This window comes from Mustelus asterias, unplaced genomic scaffold, assembly GCF_964213995.1.
Source record: "Mustelus asterias unplaced genomic scaffold, sMusAst1.hap1.1 HAP1_SCAFFOLD_500, whole genome shotgun sequence".
NCBI classification, from domain to species: Eukaryota; Metazoa; Chordata; class Chondrichthyes; order Carcharhiniformes; family Triakidae; genus Mustelus; species Mustelus asterias.
Genome location: NW_027590452.1, coordinates 86,090 through 100,943, shown reverse-complemented (window position 1 = coordinate 100,943; position 14,854 = coordinate 86,090). Strand labels below are relative to the sequence as shown.

Below are 14,854 nucleotides of genomic sequence, written 5' to 3'. Positions count from 1 at the left end.
AGCAGAGCAATGGGGGTTAGACAAACAGAGGCGGAATAACAGAGCGAGATAGAGAGGCCACAAACGAAGAGAGAGCCGGAGAACCCGAGAAAGACAGGGAGAAAGAGAAACTCAGAACTTATTAGTCGAGCCAAGGCTGATTGATGTTCGACGATCATCAATCCTGAGAAAGCGGCCAATCCTGTCGCTGGGAAACGCCCCATAATTTCTGAGTAAATTACGTTTCCGCTGATGTGAATTTCCGCTTGAATATCAGAACAGAAATGTCAACACATTTCAAATACTGCTTCATTTCTGCCGAACCCGAAACCAGACACCATGTGCTCCTTATTTTGTTTGCTGATAATAATGGTCTTGCTGCCCGGTGAGTCAATAAACTCTGACAAAGTGTCATCCTGACGTGAAACTTTATCTTTGTTCTTCCTCTCACAGATGTTGTCAGATCTACTGAAAATTTCGAGCATTTTCTTTTTTGAGCCAGTGTTTAAATGATCAGTGTCTGTCCCATGGGCTCTCTTCCCTCCCAGATATTGATTACCTTCTGTGTTTTGTTACAGGGGCAAATGCTGAAGATTCAGTGTTTCAAGATCGATCTGAATTATCGGTTCTGGAAGGACAGAACATAACACTGGACTGTAAATACTCGACAGCTGCTTTTCAAGCTGTGTTCTGGTGCATCCAGTATCCCGGGCAATCTCTGAGATATTTGATGAAGATATATCGCTCGGGCAATACCGATCAGTCTCCGGATTTCTCAGATAGATTCTCGGCTGCTTTACACAAAGGAAACAATACTGTTCCTTTAAATATCGCCAGAGCTGTTCTGTCCGACAGCGCCGTGTATTTCTGTGCCATGGAGCCCACACTGGTACAGATGGAGCGAACCCCGCACAAAAACCCCAGACTGGGAGTTCCGGTTAGTGATCAGCAGAGGGCGCTCCCACACTGATAAACAGAAATAATTACTTTGTCTCGACAGTGATAGTCACAGGGTCATAAACAAAATATCAAAACAAAACACAACACTCAACACGAACAGCTGAGCCACAGTTGAGTTTTTAACTTGCTACTATACTAAAAATACATTTACAGTTCCTTAACTCACGCTTCAACCTTTGATGACATTTTCTTGCCTGTGTGAATTATTGTGCAGCACTTTCCCCATCTTCACTCTCCTTTTCAAGGTCTCTTTGATCAAAGGGTCTATCTGATCAGAGTATTTTGCTGCCTAAGGGACAGCTTATATTGGCATATACATTTCGCAAGGTTGTCATTGTGCTATTTAAAACAATCACTGAGAACAGGTTGCCATCAATGTTCATTCTCATTTTGAATGTCTGTCAAATGTTTTCTGACACAATTCACAACCCAGTGTTTCTCTGTTACAATAATCAGACCAGCGACTTCATTCCCACCCCTGGCCCCCAACAATGTAGCGATTTTCCTCACAAGCACACTGATTATATCTCAGCTTGGGATATTTCTGCTCACTGAAAGCCAGGTCTCCAGCTTCAGGGCTAAAAACACCACTGCGACACATGTTTTTTTTATTTCAAAAATATACTTTATTCACAAAAAATAAACTCTCCAATAAAACATTGCAAAATGACAGATCCAAAGGTCATAAACAGTGCAAAAAAGAATCATTTTTACAGTACAATACCGTGCTCATTTACAAAAACATTACATTTTGTTACATTTCATTTCTTAAAACTATATACATGTGTCAGAGTTTACTGTGTGCCGTTATTTTTCAGGTTGGCACACAGTTACTCAGGCCGAGGGTATTCTGCAGTTACCCGGCCCTCGGTCTGCCTCGGTTGAGACGGGGTGGGGAGGGGGAACTTCAGATAGGCAATTGTGGAATAAACACATTTAAAGTAATTTCCCAATCGTGATTTCAACCTAAAGTTTAAACACACTCCGATATGATTGTTCGGGTTTGAACATGTATTTCAGATCTGAGTCATGGAAATTATGTCACTTACTGATTGTCCTCAAATGATGAGACAGAAACAGAAGTAGTTTTTTTTACAAGTTTCAACTATGACATTGCAAGGATTGTCTTTGTTTTATTCTGGAACTCACTGATCAATATCAGCTTTATGATATTGAACTGCGCTCGCAGGGAGTCTTACTCATGTTTGCAGACAATCGTGAAACAAACAACAGCAACAGCACCGGTCAGGCAGCCAAACCTCTCTCCATCTCCAGCTGGAGAAATTGGACTCTGAAGAGTTGATCAGAATAAGGACTCACTTACGGAATTTATGATGGAAACCAATCCAACCCCGCACTTTGCATTGTGTTCGGGAGCTCCTGTCTGTCGGATTGTAAAATAGTAATTGCTTAACGTTGCAAAGCCAATGCAGAGAGCGGACTGGCCAAGCCAGAATCCATCTCCTAATTGCCCCCAAAACCAATTCAAATTGAATCTAATTCATGGTCCTCGCAAAAAATCCAAGCTGACATGAAAGAGCATCGCACCTGATCTTGGACTCGATTTGATGCTTGATTCGAGCCCAAAGACCGAGATGCCTGCTTTCTGTTTTAGTTATATCCAATCAAAAACCGAATTGGTCCACTCAAAGGTCGCTGCAAGAGAGACATTGCAGATCGAAGCTGACAACACAGGGCCCATTCTTCCAGCCTTGGGCTTGATTAACAACATCCTAGCTGATTGGAGCAGGTATTATATTCCTTCCAGTGCTTGACCTGAGCTTCATCTTAGAAAAAGGCCCAGATGGCGTTTTTTTAAAAATTGATTCAAAAGAAACCTCGATGTAACCTTATTGATTTCTATCAAGTGCAGGATTAGCAAATTACACTTGATGTTAGACAAAGGCTAGAATCTGGATAGATACAGCCACTGTGAGCAGTGCTGTTCTCAGCCGCATAAAACACACACCCAGCGGGAACCACATTAACCTCGGACTCAACATTCACCCATTTATTTTCCAGCCATGACTGAGAAAATTAACTGCAGAATCCGATCAGACCGGCAGATCCGCCATCAAATCAGTTTACAGGTTAAACCAGTTTCTGATCAGTTGTAAATTCCCACAAACTCAGGGCTGGAGATTCAGATCAGCTCCGGGAGAGATGTTTCTGTCCCTCAGACCAGACCCACTGACGTCAAAGGGCTGCATGGTGACGCCGCACATGGCTGCATTCTGACGTCACAGTGCCGGATACTCTGATGTCACAATGTCTGTTGCTCTGACGTCACAATGCGGGACGCTCTGACTCTTGCGCACGCTCCTCCCCCACACCCTATCGATGCTGGAGCTCCCTCACTATTTCACTCCCTGATCAAAAGTCCCAGAGATCCAGCCCTGGTCGCGAGAGTATAACTGGTGTTGGGCTCAGATTCATGTCCAATAGCTTTGCTTTCCCAGGAGCTTTTCCTGTCCTGAGATCTTCCTACAACTGTTTTACAAGTGTCGATAGGATCCGACATGAAGCTCAGCTTCGCTTCAGTGATCATCTCCCTGGATTTCTTACTCTTCCCTCAGTGTAAGTGTGGTCGCTATTTCTGACAGCGATATTTCACACATTAGCGATGCTATGTTCTGTTAAATAGTATTCTGTTTTGTTGTGTTATCTTGTATTATGCGTTCAATTGTACTTCATTGTGCAACATTGTATTGCAGTATGAGATTTTAATTTTATGATGTTGTTGCATATCTACATATCCTTCCCAGATGCCGCTGGTAGTGAAGAGGTATCACAGTCTCCAGAGTCTGTGGTGGTTACCGAGGGAGACCTAGCATCGTTGAACTGTTCCACTACAGCAGCTGGACTGGTCCTACAATGGTACAGACAATACCCGGACCGAACCGTGCAGCACCTGGTGAGCGGTACCAGCGATCAGGGCAGGATCAGGGCTCGGAACATTGTTGCAGAGAAACGCAGCGTTCTGAGTGTCGGCGACACTCGGGTGACAGACACTGCTACCTATTTCTGTGCGGTGGGCGCACAGTGTTGTAAAGATCAATACGAGTCGTACAAAAACCGATAGAGGAGCAGTCCTGACAGTTTGCCGCCTGTGCTTCATCAAAGAGATAGACATTTTATAAACTTTATTGTAGTAAATCCACTGAAACAACACAGCCCTCCAAATCTATAGCAAATCATTTCCTTCGCAAGCCGTATCGGGAGATATCAGCAGAAGTAGTCGTGTTTCATAAGTCATTTGCATCTGTTTGCGATTTTCTGGGTTCTGTGGTGTAATGGGTATTACTCTTGACTTTGAATCCAGCGATCTGAGTTCAAATCTCCGCAGGACCTTGCTTTTCTTTGTCAATGCCGATGATTGCTTTGCTGAAGGACATTCCGCTTAAAGTTTTCACCAAGTGCGAATCGAGAGGACAATTTGCCAGCCTATTCCACTGCTATTACAAAGCACATTGCTGGGCCTCTGTCGACAGATGCCCGCAACATCAGTGTTTCTCTTTCTCATTTTCACTCCTCTTTAACGCTCTGTCGATAGAAAGGAGCAGTTGGTGTCAAACAGCAACAACCCTTATTGACCAAGAATGTGTATGTGTGAGATCTGAGTGAAAGACCTCCTGCCTTATACTGGCGCCTGTTGGTTTCATGATGTCACGGTGAGCACGTTGGACTTTCAATCCAGCAGTCTGAGTCCGAGTCTCGGTGGAACCACGATTCTCATCGTCCCAACTCCTGTTTATCTTGGGACTCCTGTTTACCCTGTTCATGTTGAGTGAGGTTTTGAGGGTTTTTGTACAGGTTCAGCCCAGCTCTGTGTCTCTGTGGGTCTCAGTGCGCAGTAATACACCCCGGAGTCTGCCAGCTCTGTTTTAGACATTTTCAGCGGGACCGTGCGGGTTGTATCATTGAGCTCCGCTGATAAACGGTCTCCTGGGAATCTCTCTTTGTTCCCGGTATATTTGCTTCTCATCAGTAGATACTCCATGGATCCGCTGGGATACTGACGGTACCAGAATAGGTAATAATTGTCAGTGCTTGCAGTTGTATAATTACAGAATAACTGAACATCATCTCCTTCACTCACTGTGACTGCAGCCGGGATCTGTGAAACTGGATCTCCTCCACATTGTCCTGTAAGAGCCAAGAGTAATGCGAAATTAAACGATGTCAGTTCACTTTGTTTAATGGCCGGATTCGGCCCGTCACCCTGGCCAATAATCTGAAAAACGAACCACAGCATCTAAACAGGAATATAAATCCCGCAACACGCAGGTTGTAACGGGAACGTGTTTGTCGCGGTTAAACGACACTCCGTTTAATGAACACCTTCTAAGGAGATCAGATCCTCGCCTTCGTTTCACGTTATTTGTTGGGGAAACTAAACTGTCCGTGGGTTTTAGATCTCGGGTTTGTCAAAGCTTTCATCCAGATTTTATCAAGTTTGTCAAAGTCCCTCAGCGGCTCCGGTGGGGCCTGCAATCCCACCTTAACTCTTCACTCTCATTCAGCTGAGGTATTTTGCCTCCTCCCTTGCAGAAACAAAGATGATTCTAATTGATATTAGAATCAATATATATTTTACCAGTGTGTTAATCGAACTGCTCAATTGAATGCAGTGAATGGTAAATATGTGAAACGCAGAGTTTGTAACTTGTGAACCTACCGGTTAGTAGAGCTGCAGCTGTGAGGAATAAGCACAGAGTCACAGGAGACATGTTTGCAGAGAGGTCGAGGGGGATGTGAGCAGAGAGGGTTGAAGTTAACATTTTAATTGTCAAGAGCTGGTGAGAAGTTGAGTTACATCCGGGCCGCTGTTGATTGGTTCATTCCTGACAACGTCATTCATTGACAGCCAACCGTAGAATTCCATTGTCTTCAAATGACCCAATCAGCGCTCGGCTCCCTTGGCTCTCAGCGTCGGGAGAAATAAACTAAGGAGTTTGTTCACCTCCCGGGGACCTGGACAGGGATGCGACCCAAACTTGTCCATTTAATCGCTTCAACCTGTAAGGCGGAGTGAGAACAGGAAATCGGTTAATTTTTAACTGTTCTCTTCCTTTTATTCCTTTATTGTCTTTCTTATCCGCCTCCTACGCTTTCCCCTTTCCTTATCTTTTCTCCTCCTTTGCTTCCCTTTCCCCCCGTTTTCTCAATTTTACCTCTTTTCCACCCATCTCCCCCCTCCCTCCTTATCTTCATCTGTCACAGCTTACCCTCTGATTTCAGGTTCTCTGTCGTTTGGCCATTCACACCTACTATTCTCTCTTTGGACTGCCATTAGCAGCTTTTCCCTTTGTTTTTGTGGCTATGACTCATATTTCATTCCCTCACCAAAAGGTATAAACATCTCCCACTTCTCATGCCTTTTAGCTTTGACAAAGGGTCATCCGGACTCGAAACGTCAGCTCTTTTCTCTCCTTATAGGTGCTGCCAAAGCAGCAGAGATATTCCAGCATTTTTCTTTTGGTTTCAGATTCCAGCATCAGCAGTAATTTGCTTTTATTTTAAATTAGTTAATGGTGTTCCTGAATCATAGCCGGAGCCCAAATTAAAAGAGCTGATCTGGAACTGTGAAAACTCCCCGTAGCTGATGCAGGAGGCCACTGAGTCCTGAGAGAATTGAATACAACAATGTGGTAAATAGCCAAACACCATCTTTTAAATGGGATGAATGGAGGGCTAGAATTAGCTATTTAATAGATTTACGCAGAATGAGAGTGGATGGACATTCCATGTAGACCTGACCTTAGGATCTCGATCACTTGCAATATTCGCAGCATTGTTACACAAAAAATCGTGTTCACGGTAAAGGGGTGGTTCGTCCAAACTATGTTTCTGCATTTGTTCCTTCAATCAAATTTTCTTCAATCAAGACACGCACTCCGATAATGAACTTAATACAATGTCCTTCTGCCCTCTCCTGGTGGAAAAAAAGCACTACAATATACAGCTTTAATCGGTATTTTGTCAGAATTAACACTGGCTGTGTTTCATGATGTTAGATCCAGTTTCCACTATTCCCCCCAACCCGCATCTTGTATTAGAAATAGATTTTATGTCATCCATTCTACTTCTACCTGAACTCCTGAAGATAGAGGTGGAGTGACACAATATCCATGATCCGCTCTAAAAAGATTGTTGGAACATCGGATGATCAATGAGTTCCAACAATGAAAATCAGATTTAATACCTCCAGGCGCAATCAAAAAGAAAAGAAAGTAAAAATATACTTCATACTGAGGAGAATGATCAGCAGTTGTTGGAATCAATCTTGATTCCAAAAATGAAACAGGTTGTTTTAAAGCTGTATATTGTAGTGCTTTTTTTCCACCAGGAGAGGGCAGAAGGACATTGCATTAAGTTCATTATCGGAGCGCGTGTCTTTATTGAAGAAAATTTGATTGAAGGAACAAATGCAGAAACATAGTGTTAACACTGATAACAAACTTATTATTTTTTGAAATATTCTTATGAATTGTCAATGTTGCCACTCCTGTAGTTATGTAACATACATTCGATGGATAGACCAGTTCCCATTGCACAAGTTCCCAAATTATCGAACGATATTTTAGGACTAACATCAGGACCTTCTTCTTGTCAGACCGGGACTGGTCACAGTGTGGAATGAAACTTCAGAAAGAACGAGAGAGCAAAATGCACTGCAATCGTTGGATCGATGAAGGAACGTTGTAAGCTCTCCCGCAATGAAAGAGCTATAACAAGAAGGAGGAAACAGCTCTTCTCATTTATAACTATCTCGTGAACTGCAACTTGTCGAAGATCCAAGTGAAGAATTGCACCCTGGAATTACCAGTATTCACCAGTAGAGAGCAGTGTGTCGCGTGAGAAATATTTAATCTGGGCGTGTCAGGTGTGTCCTCAGAGGTTGTGTGGGCCTGTGTCAGTGTGAAACGCTCAGTATGGGTGGCTAAAGTAGAACCCGCCTAATGTTGTCAGTTCAACATAAACACGGCACTGAACTGAACCCGAAGAAAATACTTGGTTCCGGGTTAATTTCCATCTCCTGGTTCAAAGCTGATCTCGGTGTTGTGTGTGAACTGAGAATGGTCAGGATTGGCATCGACGTTTTGTTGTTTATCACTCTGATCTGCACGGGGATGACCGGAGAAGCTGAGTTGCTGCAGCTCCCTCCACGGATGGTTATCAGTGAAGCGAGAAATATATCCATGAACTGCACTATTTCCATTACGTTTGACATCGTGCGTTGGTATAAACAGCTCCCGAATCAGTCACCCCAGCATCTGGTGATGGCCACAAGAGGAACCGATCAACATGGGAGGATCACTGCTTCGATCGTTGAAAGCAACAAACTCAGCATCCTGACTGTGAGGGACGTACAGGTTTCAGACACTGCCACCTATCTCTGCGCCGTGAGGCACAGTGTAAAAAACACAGGCAGGTCCCGTGCCAAAACCTGCACCGTTTTCAAAAACCGCTCCGCAGAAATATCAGTGTTTCAACAAGCGCGGTATTAAATTCCAATGGTAAGGGGAATGAGAGCGAAACATTTCTTGAATCAGAAAATTTTAAAAAGCTTAAAATGAAGAGAGTTGGGAATGTATTCAAAGAAAATGGAAGAGGTTACATGCAAATCAGAATGAAAGAAAGACAAAGCGAAAAAGTGCAGTAAGAATACGTAAAGAGCCGGACTGTATGACCTGAAGCCAACAGACAGCACGGCCTCCCAGTCTTTCCTGTCGTCTATCACGCAAGTCTTGGACGACGGCGAGCGGGAGAGCCTGACAGACCGGTAGCTCTGGATGAGCTGACAAAGTCCCGTGTCTGCGTGGGTCTCCTCCGGGTGCTCCAGTTTCCTTCAACAGTCCAAAGATGTGCAGGTTAGTTTGATTGGCCATGATAAATTGACCCTAGTGTCAGGGGGATTAGCGGGGCAAATGTATGAGGCTACGGGACTAGGGCCTGGGTAGACTTGCGATAGGTACAGACTCGGTGGGCCGAATGGCATTTTTCTGTACTGTACAAATTCTATGATCTATGATTCTATTATGTGGATATGTGCCAGTCTTTACAGGTGACCGTGCGTGAACCTGTTTCCAATATGCGGCAGTGCTGTCCACGGGAGGGCGCTCTCTGATCACTTATGAAAAATCACGATTCCCTTCAGAGGGAGCGACTTTTTGATTAGGTTGATTGGCCATGCTAAAATTGCCCTTAGTGTCCTGAGATGTGTAGGTTAGAGGGATTAGTGGGTAAAATATGTAGGGATATGGGGGTAGGGCCTGGGTGGGATTGTGGTCGGTGCAGACTCGATGGGCCGAATGGCCTCTTTCTGTCCTGTAGGGTTTCTTTTCTATGATTGAAGATGTAAAAATGGGCGGAGAGACGGAGTCACTTTCGACCTCATAACATCCCCCTGACTGTTTCAACTTCTCCATTTCCAGGTCTTATGCAGACAGTGATCACTGCCTCTGTTTCTGGTGTTCAGACTGGAACTATGGGGGTGAAAGTCTGTCTGTCTCTGGCTATTGCCCTGATCACAGGTTGGTCATTTTGAACCTTTGACTGAAATCCGCCAATCACCATATTCATTGCCCATTTCCATTTCTAGGCGATTATTCCGTTGTTGTTACTCCTTCTAACCCGCTGCGTGTCTGTTGTCTATTTTCAGAGATGAGTAACGGAGACTCAGTTTCCCAGGAGTTGACGCAGCAGAGGGCGAAGATTCAGCAATACCCTGCAGTTACTCTGTATCGAGTTCAGCTACAGTCTATGTCCTGTTCTGGTATCGCCAGTATCCACACCGAGCTCCTCAGTATCTGCTCAGACCCGATAGTTATGGGTTTACCGATACGGCTCCCGGCTTTGGACACTTCAGCGGGAATCTCAGCCAGACACAAAGCTCTTTTCACTTGTCCATGAAAGATTCCAAGATGACAGACAACGCCGTGTATTACTGTGCACTGAGACCCACAGTGAATGAGGATCCCGCGGGCCTCGTACAAAAACTGGCTCAGGTCCACAATCAATGGGGTTCCTTGTCCGCAAAACACATTGCGTTGAATTTCAGAGAAAATGCGCAGATCATGACCCTGACAATGCAGCCCCAGCTGAGTGGCTTTCAGTCCCTAACGTCAGTGATTGTCACTGTTGGGGAAATGTGACATTTGGTGCTCAGTTTATTCCTAGATAAATCCAATCATTTCCTGATCCCAATCACACAAAACCCACAGATGTCCCGGGTGAATAACTTAATAAATCAGTACTTCCAATCTTTCTGTATCAGATGCCTATCTGTCAGGGGACACCTGTTAAATGTGACCTAATATCAAAGGCACACTGAGAGTTGTCACATTTTGAAGTTTCTGGACAGAAATAATGACTGATTGAAATCAGTACTTTCCCAGTATAAGAGTAATCCCAGTGGAAACGCAAGTCAATGTGGACTTGGGTGATGACTTATCCCCGGTATAAATAAAGCAGTAACTACTATTATGTTCATGCAGTGGATGCACTCATTAATACCCGCAGAGTAAATGAGTGTAAATTATTTATTTCACTTTTAACTTTATTTAGAAAGTAAGATCTATCTATAAAAAGGGGGACATTGAGTTCGAACGAAAGAGGGTTAACCGAGAAAGCGACAGTGTAACTGATAATGTTATTCACCTTTCATGGAGAGAGAAAGAGAGTGAGAAAAACACACACAGCCCGGGATGGAATGTGTTTGGAGGGAGCCAGCTGTGTTTAGTCCTCCATCAACAGGGTTTGGTCCACAGCTGACGTCATCTCAAGGGGACCAGCCAATTGCAACACTGAGAAAAGCCCCCAATTTGCCTATTGTTGAAGCTGCCTCTGATCTGAGTTTACTCCGTGATATAAGACTAGAAGCAACAACATATTTTAAACAGTGTCGCTGTTCCTCTCCAGTCAGGAACCACATGTTCCCTGCGTGTTCTACTGATAATAATGGTCATGCTGCCCGGTGAGTCTGAGCTCAAATCCTCAGTGTGTGTTCAATGGGTTATATTCACTCACAAATTTCTCACACAGTCTATATGTTGTTACAGGAACCAGTGGCCAAAGTTCAGTTTCCAAGGAGCCGCCTGAATTAACGGTTCAGGAAGGACAGACGGTAATTTTGAACTGCAGTTATAAAGCAAAATACGTTGACCAAACTCTATTCTGGTACATCCTGTACCCCGGAGAAGCTCCGAGATATTTATTGAAAAGTTACGGCAAGGGGAAGGGGGCTAAGTCTCCCGATTTTTCGGACCAGTTTTCTGCTAATTTGGACAGAGACAAGATAACAGCTTCATTAAATATGACCGGGGTCCATGTCTCTGACTCTGCCGTGTATCTGTAACAGTGTGCGCTGAACCGCAGTTACAGAGACGCAGTTAGTCCGTACAAAAACCAGCAAAGGCATTCTCACCTCCTCTCACTGAATGCGATCTCTGAGCTGGATTGTGAACTGTTAATATAAACAAAATCATATCATTAAAACCAGTTAAACCGAATGATCACGTTCTTTGTGCTGAATGTCTGTCAGTGTATGTAAAATCCCTCTTTATAGTAGTTTCTGTGGTTTACGAGCAACTCTGAATAGGAGACGCTGGTGCTGTTATTACAACATGAAATAAAACTCATCAGAGTCATATCTCAAAAATCATCTCAGTCAAACCCCTACATTCGCTTTAATGCGCTCTATGTGTCAAAGAGAGCGATGATTATACAGTCGTTTGATTTCTTGAAGACAGTTGATGGATTTGTGGATATTCAGGGAAATAACGGATATCGAGGTAGTCATAGAGGTTTACAGCATGGAAACAGACCCTTCGGCCCAACTTGTCTATGCCATCCTTTTTTTAACCACTATGCTAGTTCCAATTGCCCGCGATTGGTCCATATCCCAACAAAATATTTGTCTGAGCAGAAAGACTTATCCCGCGGTTTCGATTTCCCAAAGTACTTCTGGTGATTACAGCAGACTTTTAAAGAAAGACTTCCGGGTATGTGGGTGTTGCTGGCTCGGCCGCTATTTATTGCCCATCCCTAGTTGTCCTTCAGGAACTTTCTGACGCTCTTTTCAATTAGGGTTCTGCATTCAGTCGATTTTCTTATCAAATGTTCCAGTGTCTAGAGTACACCAAACCTGTTCTTAGAGATAATTTACTTATTAATCATTGTTCATTGGATTCTAAGCATGCATTGAAATAAACTTCTGTACCTTTACTGTTAAGAATTCTTAGTTTTAATATGTGTCAAGTGTTCATTGTGTTAATATGAGTCACATTTTTCCGAACTCTTTCCAATGAAGTTTCTCTTCGATTCCCAGTTGATATTTTTATTTCATTACTGTAACATTGAGAGATGTTTAATCAGGCTGATGTGATTATGAGGCTTTGCCTCAGCAGGCGGGCATCAGTTTACACTATTGACTGACATATCAAACCAAACAGCATTGGTTTCTTTGGCCCGAGTGTTTTTTGAAACATCAGAACAAGGGTACAACTAGTTCAAGGCTACCTGCAGCATTTTGAATTCTCAACATTAGTGCCGATTTCCCGGTGATTCCAAATAAACAACAGCTAATTCTTCCCTCGCACGGTGAATGTAACAATCAGACGGAATCTGTGAACGATTTTAGATGGTGTTTGTGTGAATTGTGGTCGGGTTTGCGTTCACAGGAATGTATTGACGTGTCAGTGTATGACCCGCTGTTAGAAACAGCTCTCGACAGACAGCAGCTGTGACTCAGAAACCTGCGGCAGTTTTTGTACGAGGATTTCACTCATTTTCATCACTGTGAGACTCTGTGCACAGTAATAGACCGCAGTGTCAGACAGCAGCAACTCCGAGATGGTCAATCGGTACAACTTGTCTAACTGCTGGACTGAATCAGAAAACCGGGTCCGAGCGAAATCCGCCTTTAATTCAAAACCGCCGTTCTTGTCTCTCCGGACTGCAAACTCGGGCTGTCTGCCTGGATATTGACGGTACCAGAATAAATAATAGGCATCGTCGGTAAAGGTGCAGTTTAAAGTGACATCTTCTCCCTCTGTCCGTGTGAGTGAGGATTCCCGCCGAGTAACAGAATCTCCATCGCTCAGATCTGGAACACACGGTTAAAGAAAAAACATTGTTTCAAAGTTCAATTGAACTCAGAGAGAAAATTCACTGACAGTGTAACATAAAAATATGTATTGAATCATACCACATTCTCTCCAACTGATCTACGTTCCCGTTTACAATCCCCAGGAGATTCCTCCCTCTCGCCTCTTCTCAATGCATCTGTCCGTTTCTTCCTCAGCTGTTTAGTTTCTCATCATAGAAATCATAGAAACCCTACAGTGCAGAAACAGGCCATTCGGCCCATCGAGTCTGCACCGACCACAATCCCACCCAGGCCCTACCCCCATATCCCTACATATTTACCCGCTAATCCCCCTAACCTACGCATCTCAGGACACTAAGGGGCAATTTTAGCATGGCCAATCAACCTAACCCGCACATCTTTGGACTGTGGGAGGAAACCGGAGCACCCGGAGTAAACCCACGCAGACACGAGGAGAATGTGCAAACTCCACGCAGACAGTGACCCAAGCCGGGAATCGAACCCAGGTCCACTGGAACTGTGAAGCAGCAGTGCTAACCACTGTGCTACCATGCCGCCCAGTTTAGTTCACCTTTAAATTAGTCTTTGCTCCTCTCCTCAAGTGTTCATTGTGTTAATATGAGTCACATTCTACCCAACTCTTTCTAAAGATGTTTCTCTCCGATTCCCAGTTGATCTATTTGTTTCATTAGATTCATGGGACAGATATTTGGAATCCTTCCACAAGTGGAATCATCCTCTCCCCGTCCACCACACCAATCCTCGATATCATTATAAATAGATCAGTCAGATTTGCGTTAGTTTCCTTGGTCAGTCGAGAAAGTAATCATAACCTTGCATTCTGATAGCTCTCATCTCCCAATCCGGGTACCATCTCTCGAATCGCCTCTGCAGTGTGCTTTTCGAAACTATTTTCAAAAGACTAAAACCACTCGCAAGGATTCATTTCTGTTCTACGGCAGGTCCAATACCTGTGTAACACGAATGTCCTGCTTTTCAACTTTATCTCTCCAGAAAATAACTCATTTTTAAAGTGTTAAACTCACCAACAATGAATGTCACCCAGATCAGAGAGAAAACGGGGAGCCGCATTGCTGCTGCTCCTGGATTCGGCTCCGAAAGCTGTAGAAGATCGAACAAGATAAAGCAGAGAGCATTGGCTGGTCTGACGTCACACCCTGCAGACCCTATGGTCGGAAGAGTGGAGATCACTGAATAGAGAATAAAGAGCTGATTGGATATCACAATCCACAAGTTGATTTATTCCTGACAGCGTCATCAGGTGATAATCCAATAAGCTCCTGGGGTCTTTACTCTGGATTCATCCAACCAGCCGAGAGCTCCTGTCTGCTCTAATTCATGACAATAAGAAGCCTCACAACACCAGGTTAAAGTCAAACAGGTTTATTTGGTAGCACAAGCTTTCGGACCGCTGCTCCTAAGGAATCAGACAAACTGTGAGCACCAGCTCAGTACAATATATTTTCAGCATTCTTAATATCGCAATCCGTCATCATAGTTTAAAATTTAAGAAAATGCTCATTAGAATGAATGCCTCTATTTCAGGTTTTATTTCTCTCATTGTTTTTCTGAATTAAATAACTGAATATTGTTTCAAGAGATGTGAAGGAGGAATTGTCTTGGGTTTGGGTAAATTTGATTTGATTTGATTTATCATTTTCACATACACTGGTATACAGTGGAAAGTGTTGTTTCTTGCATGCTATACAGACAAATGCTATACACCGAGAAAATAGTGGAGAAGAACAGGAGAGGGTGCAAGATGCTGTGTTACAAGTATAG

General features: G+C 43.7%; 3 gene segments (V, D, J or C); all 3 read left to right on the top strand.

Annotated features, from left to right (window-relative positions):
• The first annotated feature begins 348 nt into the window (after positions 1-348).
• LOC144486881 (T cell receptor alpha variable 9-2-like) lies at positions 349-2,626 on the top strand. The segment is given in 3 exon segments: positions 349-364; positions 558-868; positions 2,555-2,626. Coding segments are annotated over 3 exon segments (399 nt in total).
• Positions 2,627-3,458: 832 nt separating this feature from the next.
• Positions 3,459-4,021, top strand: LOC144486880 (T cell receptor alpha variable 17-like). The segment is given in 2 exon segments: positions 3,459-3,516; positions 3,705-4,021. Coding segments are annotated over 2 exon segments (375 nt in total).
• A 6,881-nt stretch (positions 4,022-10,902) lies between these two features.
• On the top strand, positions 10,903-11,299 carry LOC144486879 (T cell receptor alpha variable 9-1-like). The segment is given in 2 exon segments: positions 10,903-10,918; positions 11,004-11,299. Coding segments are annotated over 2 exon segments (312 nt in total).
• The last annotated feature ends 3,555 nt before the right edge of the window (positions 11,300-14,854 follow it).